Source organism: Gymnoscopelus braueri (assembly GCF_963280865.1).
Source record: "Gymnoscopelus braueri genome assembly, chromosome: 7".
Taxonomy (NCBI): domain Eukaryota; kingdom Metazoa; phylum Chordata; class Actinopteri; order Myctophiformes; family Myctophidae; genus Gymnoscopelus; species Gymnoscopelus braueri.
Genome location: NC_137608.1, coordinates 31,685,740 through 31,706,730, shown reverse-complemented (window position 1 = coordinate 31,706,730; position 20,991 = coordinate 31,685,740). Strand labels below are relative to the sequence as shown.

General features: G+C 42.7%; 1 protein-coding gene across 1 annotated transcript; it reads right to left on the bottom strand.

The window, feature by feature from the left end:
- Positions 1–673: 673 nt before the first annotated feature.
- On the bottom strand, positions 674–19,239 carry pole (polymerase (DNA directed), epsilon). The gene is made up of 48 exons (XM_080433070.1): positions 19,018–19,239; positions 18,540–18,666; positions 17,670–17,750; positions 17,506–17,550; positions 17,299–17,391; positions 16,761–16,915; positions 16,164–16,308; positions 15,989–16,069; positions 15,737–15,844; positions 15,529–15,639; positions 15,325–15,410; positions 15,103–15,222; positions 14,849–14,981; positions 14,641–14,754; positions 14,311–14,523; positions 14,097–14,204; positions 13,685–13,813; positions 13,059–13,161; positions 12,641–12,787; positions 12,326–12,471; positions 12,034–12,182; positions 11,781–11,873; positions 11,357–11,659; positions 11,035–11,230; positions 10,547–10,761; positions 10,197–10,299; positions 9,977–10,057; positions 9,745–9,867; positions 9,409–9,618; positions 8,310–8,522; positions 7,855–7,998; positions 7,591–7,731; positions 7,198–7,351; positions 6,824–6,930; positions 6,478–6,654; positions 6,169–6,392; positions 5,753–5,973; positions 5,170–5,374; positions 4,669–4,842; positions 4,083–4,208; positions 3,646–3,778; positions 3,360–3,567; positions 2,951–3,082; positions 2,028–2,221; positions 1,656–1,856; positions 1,364–1,489; positions 1,170–1,259; positions 674–1,070 (listed from the first exon to the last, which is right to left on the bottom strand). The coding sequence occupies exons 1-48, from the start codon at positions 19,095–19,097 to the stop codon at positions 948–950; spliced, it is 6,891 nt and encodes a 2,296-aa protein (XP_080289196.1). The 5' UTR covers positions 19,098–19,239; the 3' UTR covers positions 674–947.
- Positions 19,240–20,991: the final 1,752 nt, after the last annotated feature.

Sequence of the window (20,991 nt, the reverse complement as noted above, 5' to 3'; positions counted from 1 at the left end):
CAAGATTGTGGGGAAGTGCGAATCCATCCTGGAAAGAGTAATACAAACGTCAATATGTGCAGGACTCTAATCTGATAAGCAATAGATCAGTCTTTCAAAAACAGATAAGATATGCTGTGAAACAACATCACATATAAAATTAACATGTTTATATGTAACAACATACCTTTAACAATTAAGTCTTAATTTGGTGATTTGTATAAAATAATATTTTTGCTATGCTGCGAGGGCAAATTGTGCTTTTTTATTTAGAAAATGTATGAAAAGTTTAAAAGAAACAATGGAAGAACAAGGAAATGACAGGCATAGTTTAGAAGTGTACAGTAAGTGCTTTTATTCCTTCATTTGAGACAACTGATCTGTCAGGAGCTCAGAGCAGCCAATCTAATTGTGTCTCAGTTCAGGGTCTGAAATGTAATTATTGCCCATCAGACCAAGTGAGTCATCTATGGAACAATGAGGTTAAGATGGAGGAGGTCCATAAATAGATATAATAGTGATCTGAGTGGAGAAGTGGTGTGCATGAGGACCCTCTCATCCTGTGACAATTCCTTTGAGACATTAGCGGTCAATTGTGGAGAAAGCATCAGCAAAGTGTGAAATGATTGATTGTCCCCAATCGTGATGGCATTGACAACATGTGTAACTGAGGTGGGAGGGGGTGCATACATGCAACTAGAAAAAATATTTATTGTAAATAAAACAAAAAAGTCTGAAAATGTATATACTTTTATTCACAATTACAAAATCGCATGGTCAAGGATACAGTCAAAAGCCACTCTTTTCTACTCCAAACCACAATAAAATAAAATTGAACAGTGACTTCCAGGCTTTCTTATTCACACACATACAGAATGAAACATGAGAGGCACGATAATAGCTTCCTGTTGTCAAAAGGATGATCATCCCAATCAGGGAGGTTAGCATCTCTGTGACTAATGTTACAGTTAGTGAGTGATCGAGCTGATCTGAGGGCTCATCGCCAGCAGCCAGTCAATGGTTTCGTTGAGGAAAGTCATGTCGTAGTGGGAGGCGATGTTCCGGAACACTTTGATTTGCTCAGAAAGATTCTTTGAAAGAAACAGAAGCATAGTTTTCAGTAAGCTGTCAGCTGGGAAGATTACTATTCAATCAGTTATGCAATCATGCAATGCTTCTGGAGTACAAACCTTGGTTGGAAAGGTGAGGGCAAAGTCCCCAGCACATTTGCAGTAGAGAGGCATGTTTGCTTCTTTCACCCCTTTACACTTGCTGCACATCTGTGAAGGACAGTGTTTTTTTTTTAGTAGTCAGAAAGCCTCAGGATAACGTTCAGAATGCAAGAAAAAAATATGCATTATCTATTCAAGATGTCTTCATTCACCAGGTCCTGTAGAGTGTAGCTCATTAATTTCTTCTGCAGGGCTTCAACCAGGGCCATCTCAATCGACTCAGTTTCATACTGGGCTTGGCAGTTAGAGCAGAACCACTGGGGCACCACAGACCCATCCTGCAAGACATGCAACATGCAATTGAACTAATGAAGAAACAAGTTCATCTCCACAGAAGGAATATAGATGAGTGCAACTTTGAGTAAAAGTGGCATTGTAACTACTGGGTGTTTGAGACTTAAGAGACTATGTTCATAGTCTCTATTCCCTCTACTTGGCTCTGACCTGGGACATCGAAGGGTCCTTGCAGAGGTCAAGGTCACGACAGAAATTGCAGAGGTGGCAGATGACCTCCGGCAGGACGTAGGAATTGCAGGGGTCACGGAACTGTGCATCCTCTGAGAATTCTCCGACGTCCACCAGGCGCAGCAGGTCTCTCTTCAGCTTGTTCACCTGGTTCGTTATGTTAGCATCAAGAGAAAGGACCTACACAGAAAGGAGACAGTTGTATTATTCTAGTATCATCTCTCCAGTGATGCCTGCTTATCTACATGATTTGAATTTGATGCATAAATGATGGTGTGGACCGTCGTTTGTGCTGCGGATATAATTGTGAACATAATACAAATGTTTGATAGGTGTGGTGTGGTGGTGTACCTGGCAGACATATTTGATAAACTCCAAGGATGGGTTATTGAGCGACAGGTGGGAACCAGGCAGGTTAGGGAACATTTCTGAAGGTTGGGTGACACTCCTGGTGCCCGTCACCTTCTTCTGGATTTTTTGAGTGATGGTGAAAACGTTCTGTGTCAACTCATTGGACACGTAATCCTGAGAGAAGGAGATCATACCTATGCAACAGATTTAGAACATTGCAACAGCAATTTAGCTTTAGAATGTTCGTTTTTCTATTCATCGAACAACTGAGAAGCACATTTATTTATTATTTAAATATATCAACAAATCAAAGTGAATAAATTCCAATAGATTTTTTTATAATCAACTAAATTGATTACCCTAGTCTGATTTATTAACCACCTAACCACATGCCCCCTAGCGTCCCTATTCTGGGCATGTCTTATTAGGCGAACATTCGTCAACAATAGGAAAACATTCAGCGAAAATAGCAGATTTACACGCCAACAACGGATCACGTTTGTAGATTGGCTATTTTCAGTGAAGAGATTTGAAGTAGAGGGGAAAAAATGGAGCAGACCAAGTATAGAGCAGACCCCTGGCACTCTGGTCAGCAAAGTGTATAGAGTTTAACTGATTATGCCTTATTTTGGATTCTGTCGTACAATGGTGTAGTAAATACAAATAGCAAAAATAGCCGATCTACAAGCTTTAAGACACAAGAGATTTTTTCATTTTAGTTTTCCATCGTGTTTTAATGTGATTTCTATGCGGATTTTGTTGTTCATAACTTAGGATAAAGTAGGATGCGGCCAGCTGGCCATGCAAAATGGGGGTGTCTGTGGAATTTGTAAGTGCATGTATGTTCCAAGGATGCACGGACGGTGAGTTGGATGCGTCTTTTCTTGATCAGATAGCAGGCCTATCAGAATCACTGAACTTACCAGGAAGTGCACTCAGGTCTCCCACTGTTTGCTGGGAAGCCTGGCTGCCTCCCCTCCTCTTGACTGGTGTTGCTCCGGGGGCATTGCGTCTCAGTTCCCCCTTCATACTTTGGTAAACAGCTGCGATGTAAGCTGAAAAGGGGATGGTGTGTTAAAAAACAACAACAACAGTGAGGTGGGTGACACAAGTGGGGTTTATTTGAAAGATTTTCCAATGGCATTCGTCAGGACAAGCTGGAATCAAACAAGGGCTGTTAGGTTTGTCGTCGACACACTATACGACAACACGCAAAGTTTAAAATCACAGAGCTACTTAAAACTGCTGATAAGTATAATACCATAGCCAATATTCCTGCAGCATCATAGGGGTACAACACATTATTCAGGTAATTACATATTTGAGATTTACCTGATACAATCATGAGGAAGTATTTTTGACAAGAGGCTGTTTGCGGTAGATACTGCATGATGTTCCAGTTGCTCTCGATCAGCTCCTCTACCTCGTCACCCTCTCCATCTCTGTCGCCTTCCTCGTCTTTGCCCTCCACTTCCTCCTCATCCTCACTGCCGTCTTCCTCTCCATCCCCTCTAGTCTTTTTCTTTTGCGTGGCTCCATCCTAAAAGCAACATGAAGGGAACTTAGTTCTGTGAAGGAAAAAAGTCAACTAGCTGAGAGGGGAAGCGGTCTGAGGTACCTCTCCACACAGTATGCTGGTGGGCAGTTTGCCCTTCACTCCTCCATAGTTTGCTGGGTCCATCCACAGCAGGAACTCCCAGCATCGAGAGAAGGAGATGGACAGGGAGTGGAAGATCTCCCGGGAATGTATGCTGTCAGGAGAAGGGTAAAACATTCAGGAATGTGATTTTTTTAGTGGCTTTTCTTGAATTCAAATAAATGGTAAATGGGAGGCAGCAAAGTAGGAGAAGCCACAGGAAACAGGATGATTTGATTTCCTTGGCCAGTAGGCCATGCGGTTCCAGAGGTGAGGACCTTAACCACAACACCATTTCTGGACATAATGTCATAGTTTCCAGTGAAAAATGTTCCAGTTCTTCTGGCTCTACTTTGTCACTTAAGTAGGGTCTTTCCTGAGGAGGATGGTAGTATTAAGGTGGAATAAATATTTCTAACCTGTTGGTGATGTATTCTACGTAGCCAATGGCATCGTCAATCCTGCGTTTTTTCGTACACAGAATGATGCGGTTGAAGTTCCCGTAGACCACAGAAGAACCGAGACGCTTAAACTCTGCAATCAGCCTAAAATGAGAAGACCAGACGTTATTTTAAGTTGTGACACTGAGATAAATACATGGAAGACAAATGTCATAATAGAAGAAAATGTAAATCACACAATGTGATTTCAAAAGACCTTAAATCTGGAGAGATTGTAAAAACAATCAGAATTGATTTTAAATGTAGGTATGAATATTTAACCACTAAAAACCTATATACTTTGTTGACCGGGGTCCCCCAGGGTCTAAACTTACTTGGTACCCTCCTTTTTTCCCTTTACACTAAATCTTTTCATCAAAAATAGCTGTTCTACAAGCTCACACAACGTGTCTGTAGATCTGTCATTTTTGCTGAATGTTTGCCTTTTATGGCATGCCCAGAATAGGGATGCTAGGGTTCATGTGGTTAAATGGAGATATGTGTGATCTGTGTGTAAATGACATTAATGACACAGGATTGGATGACGTGGACGGGTGTCACTTACTGCAGGAAGACCTTTTTCATCATGTTGTGCAGGGTGCGGTGCAGTGCGGGGTCGTACAGCAGCGAGCTGGGGGAGCGCAGCCACCGGTAGAAGTGCATCACCTGGTTGTCTGCGTAGACATTGTGGAACTGGGTGATCTCCCTGACCCAGCCCACAACCATGCTCTTCAGAATCCTACAAACAGCACACAGTAAGGACCGGTAGAATATGTCAACCCACTTTCAACCTGGCATCCCCCTATTTCAAGCATGTAATTATACGTAGGTGAAAATTATTGAATATCATATAAAAAAAAACTAAGAAAATTGCTGATCTACAAGCTCACCTGTTGCGATGCGTTGTGAGCTTGTAGATTGGATAGGTTTTAAAAAAAAAGTCATACTATAATTGCCATGAACAAATAAGGGGGTCCAACAATTACCTCATGAACAAAGTAAGAGCCTCACTATTTCTCATGGATAACTTTCAACAGTATGTTGACCTGCCCCAACGGTAACAGACCTGAAGGTGTTGGAGCAGAGGGCCGTCTCGTCATAGCTAGCGAGGGCGCTGGCTCCCTGGTTTCCTGACATCATGTCCTCCAGTGAAGCCTGCTGGATGACATCGAAGCTGACGCCCAGACTGGCTCCTCCCTCCATGTCATTCACATGCTGCGACTGAAGGATGGTGTTCACCGCCAGGCTCTGCAGGTCCAGCTCCACACACGCTGAGAGAAACAAGGCAATCACACACACTGTTCATTTGTTCCTTTATTCAGCATTTTAATGGCATGGCACCAAACGCAGCCGTGATCTAGTATTCCCCCGTATTCTTTTTTTTTAATGGCATGGCACCATCTCCTTTACAAGAGACCTGGCCAAGAAGGGCAACAGTTAAAACATAACACCCTACAAAATGAGGGGTAGTAAAATGTGCCAAAAGCAATCAACAGCTATAAACATCTAAAATTCCAGATAGACTTGATATTTTTCTCCAATCACAGAGAGTGACTATTTAGGGCTTCCCAAAGGCTATTCCAATCCAGACAAAAAGTACAGAATACATCAATGCTCAATCTTCAATACGCACAACCGTCATTGCGTACCTGTGGAGTAGCACCCTTGCATGTTGATCTCCACAGAGCCTCTTTCGTCACTTTCCATGACCAGGCGACTGTCGTCTGCCTCCTTACCCCCCAGGTCGGGCCTGGCTGTGGGGGAGAGCCACAGCAGGTGGTTGTGCTTCATCAGGTGTCTGGCCAAGAACAGATCTGAGCCGAAGATGGACACATCCTTAGGGAGGTTCCCCACTGGTAAGTGGTAGTACCTGAGAACAAGAAGAAGGGGGAATAGTCAGAGAGGGATGGGTTGAGTTGCCACTTTAACAAAGCAAGAACATCTGGACATTGAAACAAAATAAAAATATTTGTTAAGAGACCTACAGTTACGAGAGAGCGTGTTAGGGTTAGGGTTTACACCGGCCCCAGATTGTGTGTGTGTGTGTGTGTCAGTCCCAAGGTACCTGGCCATGTCGAAAGCCTGTGACAGGCAGCTGTCCAGGTTGAGATAGTGGCGGATCATGCGTCGGGCACCGTGGCGTTGCCAGTCCAGCACATTGTAGCTGATCTCGTCCACTACGTGCACGGGAACCACAGGGAACTCCTCCAGCACTGGCATCTGTGCTGCCAGTCGCCGCAACTCCCAGTTAGACTGCACTGCTATCAGGGTGGGTCCGCGACGCTCTTCCTACAAGAGGCGAGACTCCATGTTATTAATCCTAACATTAATGAGAGACTGGAAAATCGGAAGGTTAAGGAGGAGTTTATTTTACCTTGTAGTTGAGCAGTATGCGCTGCAGAGCCCGGCTGATTGCCTTGGCATCGTTCTCAGCCCGCACCTCAAAGTTGTGTTTCTCCGGAGGCAGGAGGTCCTCGGTAGTCTTCTCCAGGAGAGCTGTGCGTTCTGCTCCGTAAAGGGTACTCAGGTTGGGCATTTGGTTGCTTCGGACCTTAGGTTAATTTAAAGACAGGCCGTTACGTGTCATTTACTGCAGTGGCTGGGATTACATTCTTTAAAATAATCTGAATAAGCAGTTGCGGTCGTGAAAGTGTTTTTAACACAAAGTTAAGAAGCTGGTCGTGATGGACGAGGTGAGGTAAAGGTTGTATTTTTCTTACTGTGTCCAGGACAAAGACACTGGCCTTGCGTTGTGAAGGGATGAACAGACCAAACAGAGCCTTGTGGCCCTGGCTGTGGTGGTACAGATAGATGTGACGAACACTCCCTGAGAGAGAAGGAAACAAAAAAAACATTGACACAAGTAACAAAGGAGAATTAAAATTAAGTCAACATGAGTTCAGCCACCATGGTAAGTTAGCCCATGCACATAGACCTAATTATGACATGTGATTGAATCAGACTCATGACTTCTTTTCTCTCTCTCTCTCTCTCTCTCTGTACCCCGTCATTCCTGTCACTTACCACTGTAGCATCTAATAAAGTAGAAATGTCTAAAATAAGATAAAGAAAAAGGCAGAGAGCCAGTTTGTACCAGGTTCCAGATAGCTGAACTGGGCCAGGGACCTCATGTCCAGATGCTCCAGGTCGAAGGTGTCTGCCTCTCTGCCTGCCAGGTCCCTCACCACCCGCTTATTGACCATACACATGCAGCCCAGCTGCACCAGGGCACGGAACAACAGAGGAACCTACAGAAGAAGCCACAGGGACCAGAGGATTGCATTAACCACTCCACTGTTTGTGGTACATGTGGACATAATCAATTATCTTTGATACATTAACAGAGCTAAAACTAATATTATAATAAATCTAGAATCAACAAATCCTATAACCGTAACAGTTTTTTTTAAAATGGCTGCATAATTAAAGTACAGCTGGAGTCAAACATGTTTCTTAGATCCCAGAGGCATACAATACAATACGTTACCTGTGTTTCATAGACCCCCTCAATATCTGGGGCAGAGAGGTCAGCGTTAATTTCATTGATGTGCTCTTGGTACATGTCCTCTGGTACAGAGTACTGGTACAGAAAGTAGACCATGTTGGAGCGAGGCAGCAAGCGGTTCACCTGAAAGCATAAGACGTCACTTCACTGTAGCATAATCACAGCTGCTGACAAAGAGTCCATTGTACTGTAGCATGATGATTTGCCCTACAGTTAGCCTACTGTAACAAGCCTTCATGTGTGTACCTTTTTGTATGCGACTCCCTCCTCCTGCTTGGGGACTTTCTGATTGACATAGAAGACCCGCGGGATGTTGAGCTTCATGCAGTGGAGGTCATTTCCAATCACAGCCCATAACTTGTACAGACCAGGATGACTCGTCTCTGCAATCTGAAAGGGGAGGGAAAAGGACTGGCCAGTTAGAAACTTTACAATACTACTAAGTCCTATTTTCAATACCACAAGTCCCTTTTACAATACCACTACAAGTGCCATTTACAAAACGAATACAAGTCCCATTTACAAAAACAATACAAGTCTCTTTTTAAACAACTATTGAATAACAAAAGAAAGAAGAAATGCTTGCCTCGGAGAGAACCGCAACGTCAGCGGCAGGTTGTTGTCTATACACAACAAGTCCCATTTACAATACCCCTCCAAGTCCCATGCGCCCTAAGTTACTGTGGATTTTGTCAGTTTACCTGTACAATCTGCCAGGGCATATCCAGGATGCTGCGTGCCGTCTTGCGGAGGAAGCTACCCAAGCCCGTGGTTGGTCCATCTCTGATCAGACCTCCTCCTACAGGTTGGGCCTCTCCATCCAGTAACCTCCTTCTCTTCTTCTTCTCCTTCCTCTGTTTGAGCTGCAGCTCCCACTTCTTCTTATGGTAGCGCAGCCACACCAGACGCTCCTCCTGCAGAGACACAATGTGAGATGTTGTTTTTAGTCATTGCCAATTCCCATGTTGCTGCCCCTGTTGTTGGGCTGTTGAGGGTGTAGAAAACCGTGTGTCTCCTCCATCGCTTCTTCTCACCTGACAGTGAGGAGTTTCACCGGGAGAGTGTAACATACGCAGATTTACACTCCCTCAGTTCTCCTTTAGAAATGTAACGGTACATAAACATTTCGGTTCATTTTTCTTTTGACACAATATGTTTTTTTTTTTAACATACTGCTGCAAACCAAGTTCTCCAATAAATAAATTAATAGCAAAAAAAAAATATATATATAAACTTTCAAAGTGGGTTAAAAAAGAAGCTATTTCACTGTTCACTATTAAGGACGTTGAGGTTAGAAAAACAAGCGCAACTCTTCCCCAACACTCCACTGAACGTAGAGCGGTGTTGGGGTATGGTGCACCAGCTTAATATGTCTGTGTGGAAACTGACTCCCCACTGAACAGACCAACCAGCAGCAAGCCGGCTTCTCATCTGCATTGTTGGGAGCGCCTGGCCGAGCCGCATGCAACACTGGCCGGAATTGAAACCTGGTCTCTGCAGTGGTGGGCAAGTGCTTCACCTCTACGCCACGCGGACTACCGAAGTTTGCCTTTTGAATATTTGTTGACATGACACACAACAATTTCTAACCACCTTTGTTCACTAGCAAGGAGACATGCTTTAATTTACAGTGGATAATCTACTGGCTTTAAATATATTATTTAACATTAAATATGTATTTGCTTCCGAGCTTGACACACTGAACAGGCTTGAAGTTTCCCCACAGAGTTAACTTGAGGGTTCATTTATTTACTATGAAGAAACACTCTACATTCAGACAAGAGGTTACAGTTTGCCTACCTGTGTGTTTCCCATAGGCGGTGGCGGTCCCAGGATCTCTCTCCAGGACTGGGTAAGCTCCATATCCTGAGATTCCACCTGGCTGTCCTCACCCTGCGAGACACGCTTACGCTTGGTGGTTATCAGGATAGCTGGCTTGAGGGGCTTGGCTACTGGCATCCCAAAGTCCTCCATGTCTGCTGACTGTGTGGCCTCCTGGTGCTGGTGAACCTGAGACAAAAAATGTAATTTAGAGCAAAAGTGTTATAGATAAAGTTAGCGTAGTCTGTGTGTAATGTGAACAAAGCATGCAGTATTTGTCATATGCTGTTGTGCGTGTCAAAGAGGTGAACCTACCTGTCTCTTGCCCTCACTGGTGAACAGCTCACTTATCTTCTTCTGTTTGAAGACGTCATTCTTCTCCAAGAGTTTCTTGTGGAGCCAGTCTGGGTGCCTCACTCTGGGCACAGGGTTCTTCACCTTATGATGAGAAGGACACAATCACAATATTTATATTATGGTCATCTGCAGATAAAGACAGGCTGCTCAAGATCAATGAAAAGCATTTTATTTTATTTTTTGTTGTTACCTGTTGCAGAGCTGCTGGTATAGTAATGATTTTCTGGATGGCACTACCCAACCTCTCAATGTAGTAATTCCAGTCAAGGATCTAAGAGGATAATAGAAGAACTTTTACTGTTAGCAAGAACTGGGAGTTCATTTTAAACAGATAATCAAAGGGACCAATAAACCATTTATTTTGTATAATTTAAATCAGAATGAAGATTAATGTTTAATTGTATACTTACAGTGCGGATGTCCAAGTCATGGATGCTGGGATTCTTTAGCCACTTACGCAGGAAATGCTTCATCACACTTGGCTCAGCTTGGAAAATAGCCATAGGAATGGCCCTGACAGAAAAACAAGCAAGAAACAAAAGTCTCTTCTCTGGGTTTGGGACTGGTTCAATCATCATTCATCAGGAAGATGATCATCCATAATCATGTGATTGAAACGTTGAACTTGCAATAAAGAGTGGGAGCGTGTGCATATCAATTCAGACTTTATTTTCTTTATGTTAGTCTATTGTTTGTCATGCACCTGGACACTGCAGTGGATGTGCATGCACGATATCCCTTATCTACATACAGTACATACCTCTCAGTGACAGGGGCTCCCTCAGGCTTGCGTGAGATGATAAAGCGACAGCTTAGGCCGGCATCCTTCACCATCTGGTCCCCCAGGAACTCAGCCAGCCTCTTTGCCGTGCTGATGGAGGTGGATTTCTGCTCGCCATAGTCCTCCAGCTTCCTAGACATTGAGCGGTTCTCGGAGATCAGCTCAAAGAGCTCTGCATCCGGCATATTGGCAGCCTACACACACATGATATGATTTATGAGGCAGAGTATTAAGAGCGAGAGATATGAATTGACGTTTCCCTAAATGTATATTAACTACATGAACCATAGCGTCCCTATTCCGGGCATGTTGTAATAGGTGAACATTCTGCACAAATGGGAGAACATTCAGTGAAAATAGCCAATCTACAAGTTCACAATGCGTTGCAACGCAGCCAGTTGTGAGCTTGTAGATCGGCTAAATCCGCAAAATGACCGTGCTAATATTATTAATTGGCTGTACTGTACCTTGCTATAGAGCACATCCAGCCAGTAGTCTGCCACTTTGGCCACAGATGCATAGACTTCCTCCAGATTGGTGCCTTTGAGGAAAGCTTCAAACACAGAGGACTGGAAAATCTTAATGAGCTGGAGCTCTCCTCTCCTCTTCACTTCAAAGCCCTTCAGCTCAGCCAAGGAGCCATCCTCATTAAACACAGCATACCTGGACGGGGAAGAGAGACAACACACAAATCAGCTCCATTGTCCATTGACGCTACTCATTAGCATAAACAGCTTTACAACGACTTTTAATCATAGAAAAATGCACACATTTCCACTATGCTCATACCTTTTCTTCAGCTTCTTCCCTTCCTCCTTGGAGGCGGGCAGGATCATTGCCAGGTAGGGCCCGTCCACTTCAAAGAAGATGCTGTTCTCAGACCTGGTCTCATAGATGAGGTTGACGGGGTCTACCAGCTCCTGGTACTGGTCGTTGGTGAAGCTCTCCTTCACCAAGACGTTCAGCATGGCACCTGGGTAGGAGATGGTCACCTTGGGCTTCTTCTCGTTGCTGGTCTTCACCACAACGTTCTCAGGAAATGTGTTGGGCAGGACACACCAGATACCATCGGTGTCCAACTCAAGGGGCCGCCTGAGCCACGGAGAAAGTAGAACATTTTTATTCGCGTTTCCACTTCTACATATCTGGACTGCAGTAAGTGGAAGCAGCCTAAGCAATGTATTTGCTTGACCAGCGTGTACATTTGACTCACCCTATCTGCTCAATGAGCTCTCTGGCCTGGGTGATGATATTTGCCCCAGTGTAGCACACAATGCCGGCCATTTCCATGGAGTACCAGCGTGCTCTGATGAAGAGAAAAACAAACAAACACATTCGCTATGGAGTCAGACGCATAGCACTGCATACTGTACATGACTTAACACAACCTGATTCCCATTACAGGTAAATGTTGACATCAGTGACTTTAGTAAAAGATTTCCTGACAAAAATGTAAGGTCTCGTACCCTTTCCTCATGACATAGCCATAGAAAGAGTTGAGGATACACTTGTGGGCCAGTTGAAGAGAATCATAGAGGATCTCCATGTTCTTACAGCGCTTCACCTCAGCAGCGTCTCCACTGTCCTGAGCTACCGACAGCTTCTTCTTCCAGACCTGCAAAGAGAAACACTTGTTGTATAAACAGTGGTGAAGAAAATAGAACATGAGTGTGTTGTGAAATGGAAGGGAGTGAAGTACTATAATTGTACAATGTTAATGTGCTTTAATCTCACTATGAAGCCCCCTCTCACAGTTACCTTGTGAAGTCCCTTGAATTCATAGCGTCGGTCCCTGAAAGCTCTGACAGTGTCCACATAGAAGGAGTTCTCCCTCTGGCAGATGGTGGTGGCTCTCGTCTCCAGCTTGGTGACATGTACTTTCTTATAAGCCCTCTTGCAGTAGTCTGAAACAAGACAAACCAGCAATATAGAGTTCAGGACAAGTCGTGGGTGCAAAACTGCCAAAATTGCCAACTCATATTAACAGCTACAGGCACAGACAGGCAGTGGACTGACCAGAAATAAACTTCGATACATTCACAGGATTTCAAACAGAGGTAGCTGGAAGATTACCTGCTAAGCGTTTTTTCTCATGCTTTGCCTGGTCCTCACGGTTCAGTGAGTGGAAGGCCCGAGGCGGACCGTTAGGAAAGAAAGGAGGGAACTTCTCTGACTCCAGTTGCTGCTGAATACGGTGGAACTCACTGCGGCTGGCTGGCACTGCAGACACAGGGAGAAATAGTTATGAGGAATGAACTAGGGATGCCACAGAAGAATGACCGTTTCTAGTTGCGTGAAGGAGCCTGATAATAAAGAGAGTAAAAAATGAAAAGAAACAATGCCCAGGACAGAAAAGCAAACAGCCTGCCTGTGTGAATGGTAGTTTAGTTTACACAACCTGTAACTAGTTGTGTAATTATATTGCAAACTACCCTGTGTTGCACTTTTAAAATGTATTCCTTTGTTATATGTTATCACACATTCAACTTACTGACTTCCCCTCTCCACTGCCAGCCCATTTTCCTCTGACAGGTGGCACCAGGCTTGTTGAAGTCACAGGCAGCACAAGTCACCTCATCAACAATGGCGGACGGCTGCAGAGGTAGAGAGTTACATTTTGGACTCGATGCATTTCCATATATTTCTACGTGCTCTCCTGCTGATTTTTTCCAACAAATATTGAACTTCTTAGAAAGACAAAGGCCTGATAAAAACAAATTAACAAAATAGTGACCTTTACAAATTAAATTAATATAAGTTTTACATTATATTTGTATTTTTCTTGAATTTAATACAGGGAGAGTACACAGGCGGTGATCTCAGAGCACTGGCAGTGAGACTTGCATGTTTTTTTTTGCCCTGCCAGATGGCTGCCTCTTTGAGGGTCTTAACATTTGAGGGATAACATCTTTCTTTTTAATCCATTTTTATATTTTTTGCAAATTGTCAACTTTTTAATGCATGTATTATGCATCCAAATGTCCATACTTTTCCAGGTCTGGAAAACAGTAATTGATAAATCCATATTTTTCAAGACCAGTGCAAGCACCCTGTACTACCTTATTAAGTTATTATGAAAGTAACACAAGTTAGTTTCACGGTTTGTACTCTGTTTACCTGCAGGCGGTTGGTTAGGATGATGTTGGGGTACATTGCTGCGACATCCAGATGGTAGATGAGGGGGCATTCTATCCTGTTTGGGACTTCCTTCAGAGAAATAAGCTTTTTCTTGATGTCGTCGCACACCTGAAAAACACCAGTTACCCCTTTAACCTCCACAGTTGGTGTTCTTCACTAGGCCTGTCGCACCTCCACCAGTGCCCATAACAGACTATGCATGGCAGGAGCATCCTCTTCCCTGAGTCAGGCCTAAGCCTGACTGCATAACAAAGGTATTACGGTGTTAAACACATTCAATCACACTTCTAATAAAACAGGTAATAGTGCTGTATGACCTCTGACTCTGAGGCCAAATCTTGTACAGTAACATTATGGAACAGGTTAATCATACCATGAACATTTTACTGACCTCATTGAAGTTGGTGACCTGCTCAAAGGGCACCTTCTCCTCTTCCTCAATCGCATGACGCATCGTCATCTCAACCCTATTCAGCAGGAAGTCAAATGCCGCCGGGTTCTGTCAACACGCACAAGAAAACATCATCATCATCACTGAGTCTGATGATCACACAGAGAGAAGTAAAATCGAGAATGAGCAGGGAGATGAAAAGGAGTGCCTGTACCATTTTAAAACGACAGGGGATGTCACTGCGGAAGACTCCGGACTCCAGCGCCTCCACGTGACCCCCCACGTAGGTCTCAGAGTCCAAGACATGACCGTCATCTGTCATCTTGTTGAAAATCTGCTCCTGTTTGTTGGGGAAGACAATGTTGGCATGGAAAGCCTGCACCATGAGCAACGCCTCGCAGAGCGTTCCAGAACCTTTTCGCAGCACCTAAGTCACAGAAGCAAAAACAAAAGCACAAATGAAACACAGGAAGTGGTGGAATCAAAGTGCCTTTAATTTCTAGAATGTCTTTCTTTTTGTTGTGAATTGCACATTAAGACCAACCTCATCAGGCTCCATAGGAATGATGGTGCAGAGGGCGAATATGAAGGGGTGAACATATTTCATATAGAGGTAATATGTGGCCACAGCATCTGACACAGAGTAGGTGGCTAATGTCTGATAGAAAGAAGATAAATATCAGTTAAAGCTGCAATGACTGAAACCCATTTCCATCAGCCCCGTCAATCCGGCCTTTGAGCTTTGCCTGTACCTGTGGTTCCTCTGTCGCCATGCGGCACATCTCCTCAGGGTCCACCTCAACAGGGTCATAACTCAGCTTAGCCTTAGCAGCTGCTTTCAGGTTCTGGCTGCCCACGGGCAGGTAGCTGTCTCGCTTCACCCACCTGGGACACAGGTAAGAAGCGATATACTATTTAATACAACTTCTAATTTAAACACAAATAATGATATTTAAGGATTGACTTTACGCAAATGTAGAATGTTCATTGTCAGGGGCATACACACCTATAGCAGTCCATGTGGATGGCCTGACTCGCCTTGTACTCTCCCTGACTGTCCTTCTGGAAACCAATTTCCCTGTACATATTCAGTCCATGATGGGCAGCCCTGGTCTCAACAAAAGGCCTTGAAAGATAGAGAAACAACAGGAGTCTTTTGGGGAAACACCACTTAAGTCAATTCAAAACATTCAACATGTTAACTGTTTAAGTATATGAAATAACTTACCAATCGAAGAAGTCTCCATTGTAAGTTACAAAAATGTTTGGCTTGGTTTCCTGAACATGATCGAAAAACCTCTGAATGAGTGCCGCCTGAAGCCAAAAGGAAAAACAGTTTTAGAACAAACAGTGTTATTTAGACTGTAATTAAATATTTCATGACATATAGCATTCCTACTACAGCTCTACGATATCACATTCCACTGCTTACCTCATCAACCTCATTGAACACAGTGAAAGGTCCATCATATTCTGGCTTTGGGGTGAATTCAAAGTCTTCAATGTCCTCAGAGACGATCTCTCTGTTTGTTATCAGAAAGCCCTTTATACAAGCAAAATACATTACTTAGCAAATATGCGATGAAAGACATACGACACAAATACAAGGGATTATATAATATTATAATTAACAAACAAACCTGTCCATCAATCATGTAGGAGATCATCATAATCTGATCGGTCTCTGCATCTGGGAATTTTAGAGGAAGTTTGGTGGTTTCTATGTCATAAGCCAAAACAACAGGGTCCTAAAAAAGTAAAACAAAAAACAGAATGTCTGTGTTATAAAAAAGCACCAATAATCAAGGACGGTATATTGAAAATCTAAAATGTGAACTCTGAGGAAATTTGCCATTAGATCTTAGAACTGTGTAGGAAAAAAAGACGCATACTGGTCGCTCAACAAGGTCATCCCTGCGTACAATCTCCGGAGGATAAGCACTGCCCCTGTATCGGACGTTGTACCAGTGGGCCTGAGGAACAAACGACAATTAGCAACAACACCACTAACACCCGGAGAGATACTTCTATATATCACTGAGTTTACAAACTTCCATCCGTCTTTACCACATGAATCTTGAGGTCGATGGACAGGCGCATATGGTAAGGCACGTCATATTCTCTCATGTCGACTATGTTGTCTAACTGGTCTGAAATCTTCTTGGACCTCCCGTCCTCATCTGCCGACATCACGTTTCCACCTGACAAGGCGCTGAAGAGCAGATGATACTTTACGGGCAGTTTACGGTATCAGGTATAAAGGACAAAACCATAAAAGAAACAGGGAATAATATAGCATTGGAATATTGTACTTCCTTTCCAATCTTAACCAAACGCTGTATACTAGTTTCATGACGAATAGTGAAAATAGCCAATCTACAAGCTCACAATGTGTCGCGATGCGTTGTGAGCTTGTAGATCTGCTATTTTCAAAAATTAAATTAATCAATAGAAACTTTTGAAAATGACTATATTGTCATGTGGAATCATGACTTTAGATTGAATTAAATTGATTGAATTGATTGAAATGTTTATTAGGCAAAAAGAATGTAAAACAACTACATTTATAGTACTTTTGTCTAAAAGGTCCGACCAAAAAAGTCCTTGCGGACTCGTTTCGACTATACTACACATGTGGAATCCTCATCTTAAAACAGGCAGTACCTGGATAACATTGAAGTGTAAGTGTCATTGGACTGGTCCCTCTCTCTGTTCTTGCGTACAGCAGGAGCGATCTCACGTTTGACCTTCATGAGGTCGTCCAATGTGTTGAAATACAGCTTGATGTAATTTCTCTTCAGTCCAACCAGGTGGTTAGGCTATGGAGAACACGCCAAGGAGTTTAACAGACATGTTGGTAATGTTTTGGTAGATAACACACAGCCATATTCTCACACACACAGATTATATTACTGCAGTAATGTGAAAAGATGCGTCTTATAAGACCACACTTTTTCCCCCTTCTTTTTCTTTCCCCCACAAAGCCTAGAGTATGTCATGGGCATATTGCAGCAAGTTGGTGTTATGACACTAAGGTAAATACATATTGTGATAAGTTGAAATATGTAATTCACATAATTGTACATCATTTCTGAGAAAATGTATAAAGAAAATACAAGGTTTTGATATTAAAACAGTGACATGAGATTGCTCTTATGTTCAATAACTAGAAATCAGTTAATATTAATAGTAAATGTCCCACCAGATCTAGGTCCTCCTTGAGGACCGCTTCCAACTTTGCCAACTTTCCTTGGAACTTCTTGGACAAGTATGAGGTGACTTCTCTTTCACAGTTCTGAATTGAAAGTACAGAGCATTTGTTTGCCGTTTTTCTCTATTTAAAAAAAAAAGGTACATCTAGGTATTTTCATATAATAAAAACATTGACTGCCTTAAGAAATCAACTTACCTTTCTAGTGGCTATGTAAAAATATGGCTTAAAGGGGAGGCCAACCTAAAGGAAAAATACAGACCAAACACAAATATGAAAAAAATATGAAAATAAACAAACAAAAAATGATAACATTGATGATAACAAATGTATCTTTCTGGCAATATTATTGTGTTCCTCACCTTGAACCTGCTTCCATCTTCCTGAACGAAATAATAATCCACAGCACTGACCATTCTTTTATCATCATCCAGAATCTCTGTCTGAAAGTAGAAAATGAATTAAATGATATTTGGTGCTCTGCTCTCAAAACAGAATGCAAATTTCTTTAATAGAACCTTATGCACAGTGGAATCCTTTTGATTTGGATACATTTGTACACTCTTCTGAGTTAAAGCAATAAAATTAAATGCAATACTGAACAATGAACATGCTAAATTGTGCAAACGCTATTTGAAGTCATTTTTCTTCCATTGAGAAACTTAGACCCTGGTGTAGGTGTCACTGACAGCTACTGGTTGACAAGTAGTACGGCCTTTAAATCATATAAGTGCAAGATTTCACATACAGGAGGATCGTGTACTGCAGTGGTTCTCAAACTTTTTCATGTCAAAGACTCCCAAATTGATACTTATTACTAGCCTGCAGACCCCCATTTGAAAATATATGCCAGGGACCCCCCCCCATTCTCAACCATTTTAATATCAAAGACCCCCAGTTTGACATGCATAAAGCTACGGACCCCCATTTAATTTATATCTCTGGGACCCCAATTTATATTGTAAAATCAATGTTAATTTAACTGGGTCCATTTGGTTCCATTTGTTCTTATGCTGCTTTTTCCATTTGTGTGAGTTACAGACCCATAAGGGTCCATTTGGTTCATAAGTATCTATCATTTAGCCTGGGACCCCCTGGAACTCCCTCAAGGACACCTGGGGGACCCACTTTGAGAACCACTGGGGGGTGTGTGTGTGTGTGTGTGTGTGTGTGTGTGTGTGTGTGTGTGTGTGTGTGTGTGTGTGTGTGTGTGTGTGTGTGTGTGCCCCTACAGGGTGCATGTTGATGAGCCAGCCTGTCTTCTCTCCTGGTTCTCTCATCCTGTCGAAACCGAAGCGCGTGTCCATCTCGTCAGTGAACTGACTGCGCTCCAGCCGCTTGAGGGCCGAGCCATCATCCCTGGTTGAAAGAGATCAGATCAGAACTGAAATCATATTATCTCCTACTGCATGAACATCTATAGTTGCTGGACGACTTGTGAGTTATTATCGTATCATAGTCAAGAACGTCACACTATTTGACAAGGGGATTTAGTATGATATGAAACCAGTGGTGGAAAAATGACTCACATTTTTTACTTATGTATCAATACTGAAATGTAGAATTACTCAAAAATTCAAAGAAATTTTACTTTACATCACTGATTGTATCATAGCCAAGAACGTCCAATATTTGGAGTTTAGTATGATATGAAACTATAATTCAGCTAAAAGCAAAGCGTTCTACTTGCCTGCCTGCAACACAACTTACTGTTGATTTTCTGAATCTCCTGCTCCTTGTCCTCCGCGGTCAGCTCTCCAACTTCCTCTGTTTTGGTTTTGGTAAACCATCTTATATCGTGGTCCGCAAGTAACGCCACGAGAAGATATCCACCGTTCTTCACAGCCTAACAATCATTTGTCCGTTTTCGACAAAGAATATACCAACACAGTACGATCTGACAGCTGCGATGACCCAGACTCACACTGTTGTGTGTTCTTACTTTGGCGCGCTCTGGCTGTTGCCGCGAGATCATGTGGGAGCTTCCTGAGCGTAGCCCCTCCCTCCTTGTCACAAGGTGCACGTCCAGCGTTGCCATGTCCGCTTATTATAAGCGACTTTGGCCTTGTTTTTCTGTGAAGTTGCTTGTAAATATTGATGGTTGCGGTTTTTTGGACTTGTTTAGTTGTTTCTAAAGTGCAGTTGCTTATTTGGGATTGCTTCACAATTTTTAAACTATTTTAACCAGTGGTTCTACTGGAAATTAATATGTATTTGTCCCCCTAACCCCCATCTGAAAATGTTTTGTGCCAGGGGAGCTATTGATTGATGTACTTTATTTAGTAAGACATGAGAACATCAGTACATGGAAGTACAAATTCACAATACAAGGTCTACTAAACTGGAAGACTCATTAAGCACTGAGCTTGTTTAAGATGAGATCCCCAAGCACACAAATCATGATGACATATGAGACAGACAGATATACACACTACTATACGGAATGTCATACAATCAGCTTACAGGTCACTGGTATGAGGAGTGAAAAAATATGTACAAGAGAAGAAAAAGAAAAAGAAAAGGGGGGGGGTAGGGGGGTAGGTTAGGTCCTAATCTGTACCAGATTTGTGTTGTTAGAATGTTTCAAAAACATATATAACACTGTATGATTATAGTTATAAGAACTCATAAATACTCATAATGCTTTATAACACAGTTCAACCGATGGGCCACGGACTACTAGTGGTCCATGGCATAATTAGGTCTGCGCAGGCGGTCCATGGGATTAAAAAAAAATGTGTACCTTTGTTAAATGTATTAAAATATGTTTAACTAATAATACTTCATAAGTCCATCAAATTTAAGAAAGTATTTGATTTAATAGGGGTGGTGTGGGGGGAAAAGCTATGGGCATGGTGTGGGGGGGAGCTTAACATTTTAATAATGACTGTTAAGGGCTTGCACAATAGTTCCCAATAACTGGCAACATTGACACGTCATCTTAGGTCACCAGGTCATTTAGTCCACTGTTTCTCAACTAGTGGTCCATGGTCCACTAGTGGTCCATGGCATAATTACAGGTGGTCCATGTCTGTCTCTTCTTGGTCATAGTGGTGGACAGAGACAAAGTCCTATGTCATTTTCTGTCTCCGACCTTGCCCTGTACAATTTTTTCAGGTATGCCAGAGTGGAAAATACCACTCTCACAGTGATATGTAGTAGAAGGTCAATTATACATTAGTTTTCTTTCTCTAAGCTCTGTGAATTGTGTCTGTCAACTCATCCAGAACTTCACTAGTGTTTCATATAATGTGCCTCTTGACAGAGTCTACTCTGTGGACTCTTTTGTATTAAGTCCTTTTGGAATTGAAGCATAAGCCTCCTCAAATGACCACTGATAATGATGATAATGTATTTAATTCCCTTGTCCTCAAATACCAAGTTACTACATTTCTCCAAAATAAAACTAAATATTGTGCCCTTCACTTTCCTACATTACTGAATGCATGGTCAGGGACCACATGCAATACCTTCACTGACCACCAGTGGTCCACGGACCACCAGTTGAAAACCCCTGACCTAGTGCCCTAGTTGTTTCTTTTGTGCTTTGTTTTCATAGATCTGGTTGCTTGTTTCTCTCCCAGAATCCGGCAACACTGAATGTGTCATGGTGCACATGTTTACTATCACCGATGGTGGCGCTATTATTCACACTCACTCACAGTCACTCTACATTAGGTTGTT

Coding starts and splice junctions, on each gene's coding strand:
- pole (XM_080433070.1), bottom strand. CDS start 19,097: ATGGTTTACCAAAACCAAAACAGAGGAAGTTGGAGAGCTGACCGCGGA. Junction 11,874..12,033: donor GGCTATGTCATGAGGAAAGG/GTACGAGACCTT, acceptor TCTCTTCATCAG/AGCACGCTGGTACTCCATGG. Junction 10,762..11,034: donor TGGATGTGCTCTATAGCAAG/GTACAGTACAGC, acceptor ATGTGTGTGTAG/GCTGCCAATATGCCGGATGC.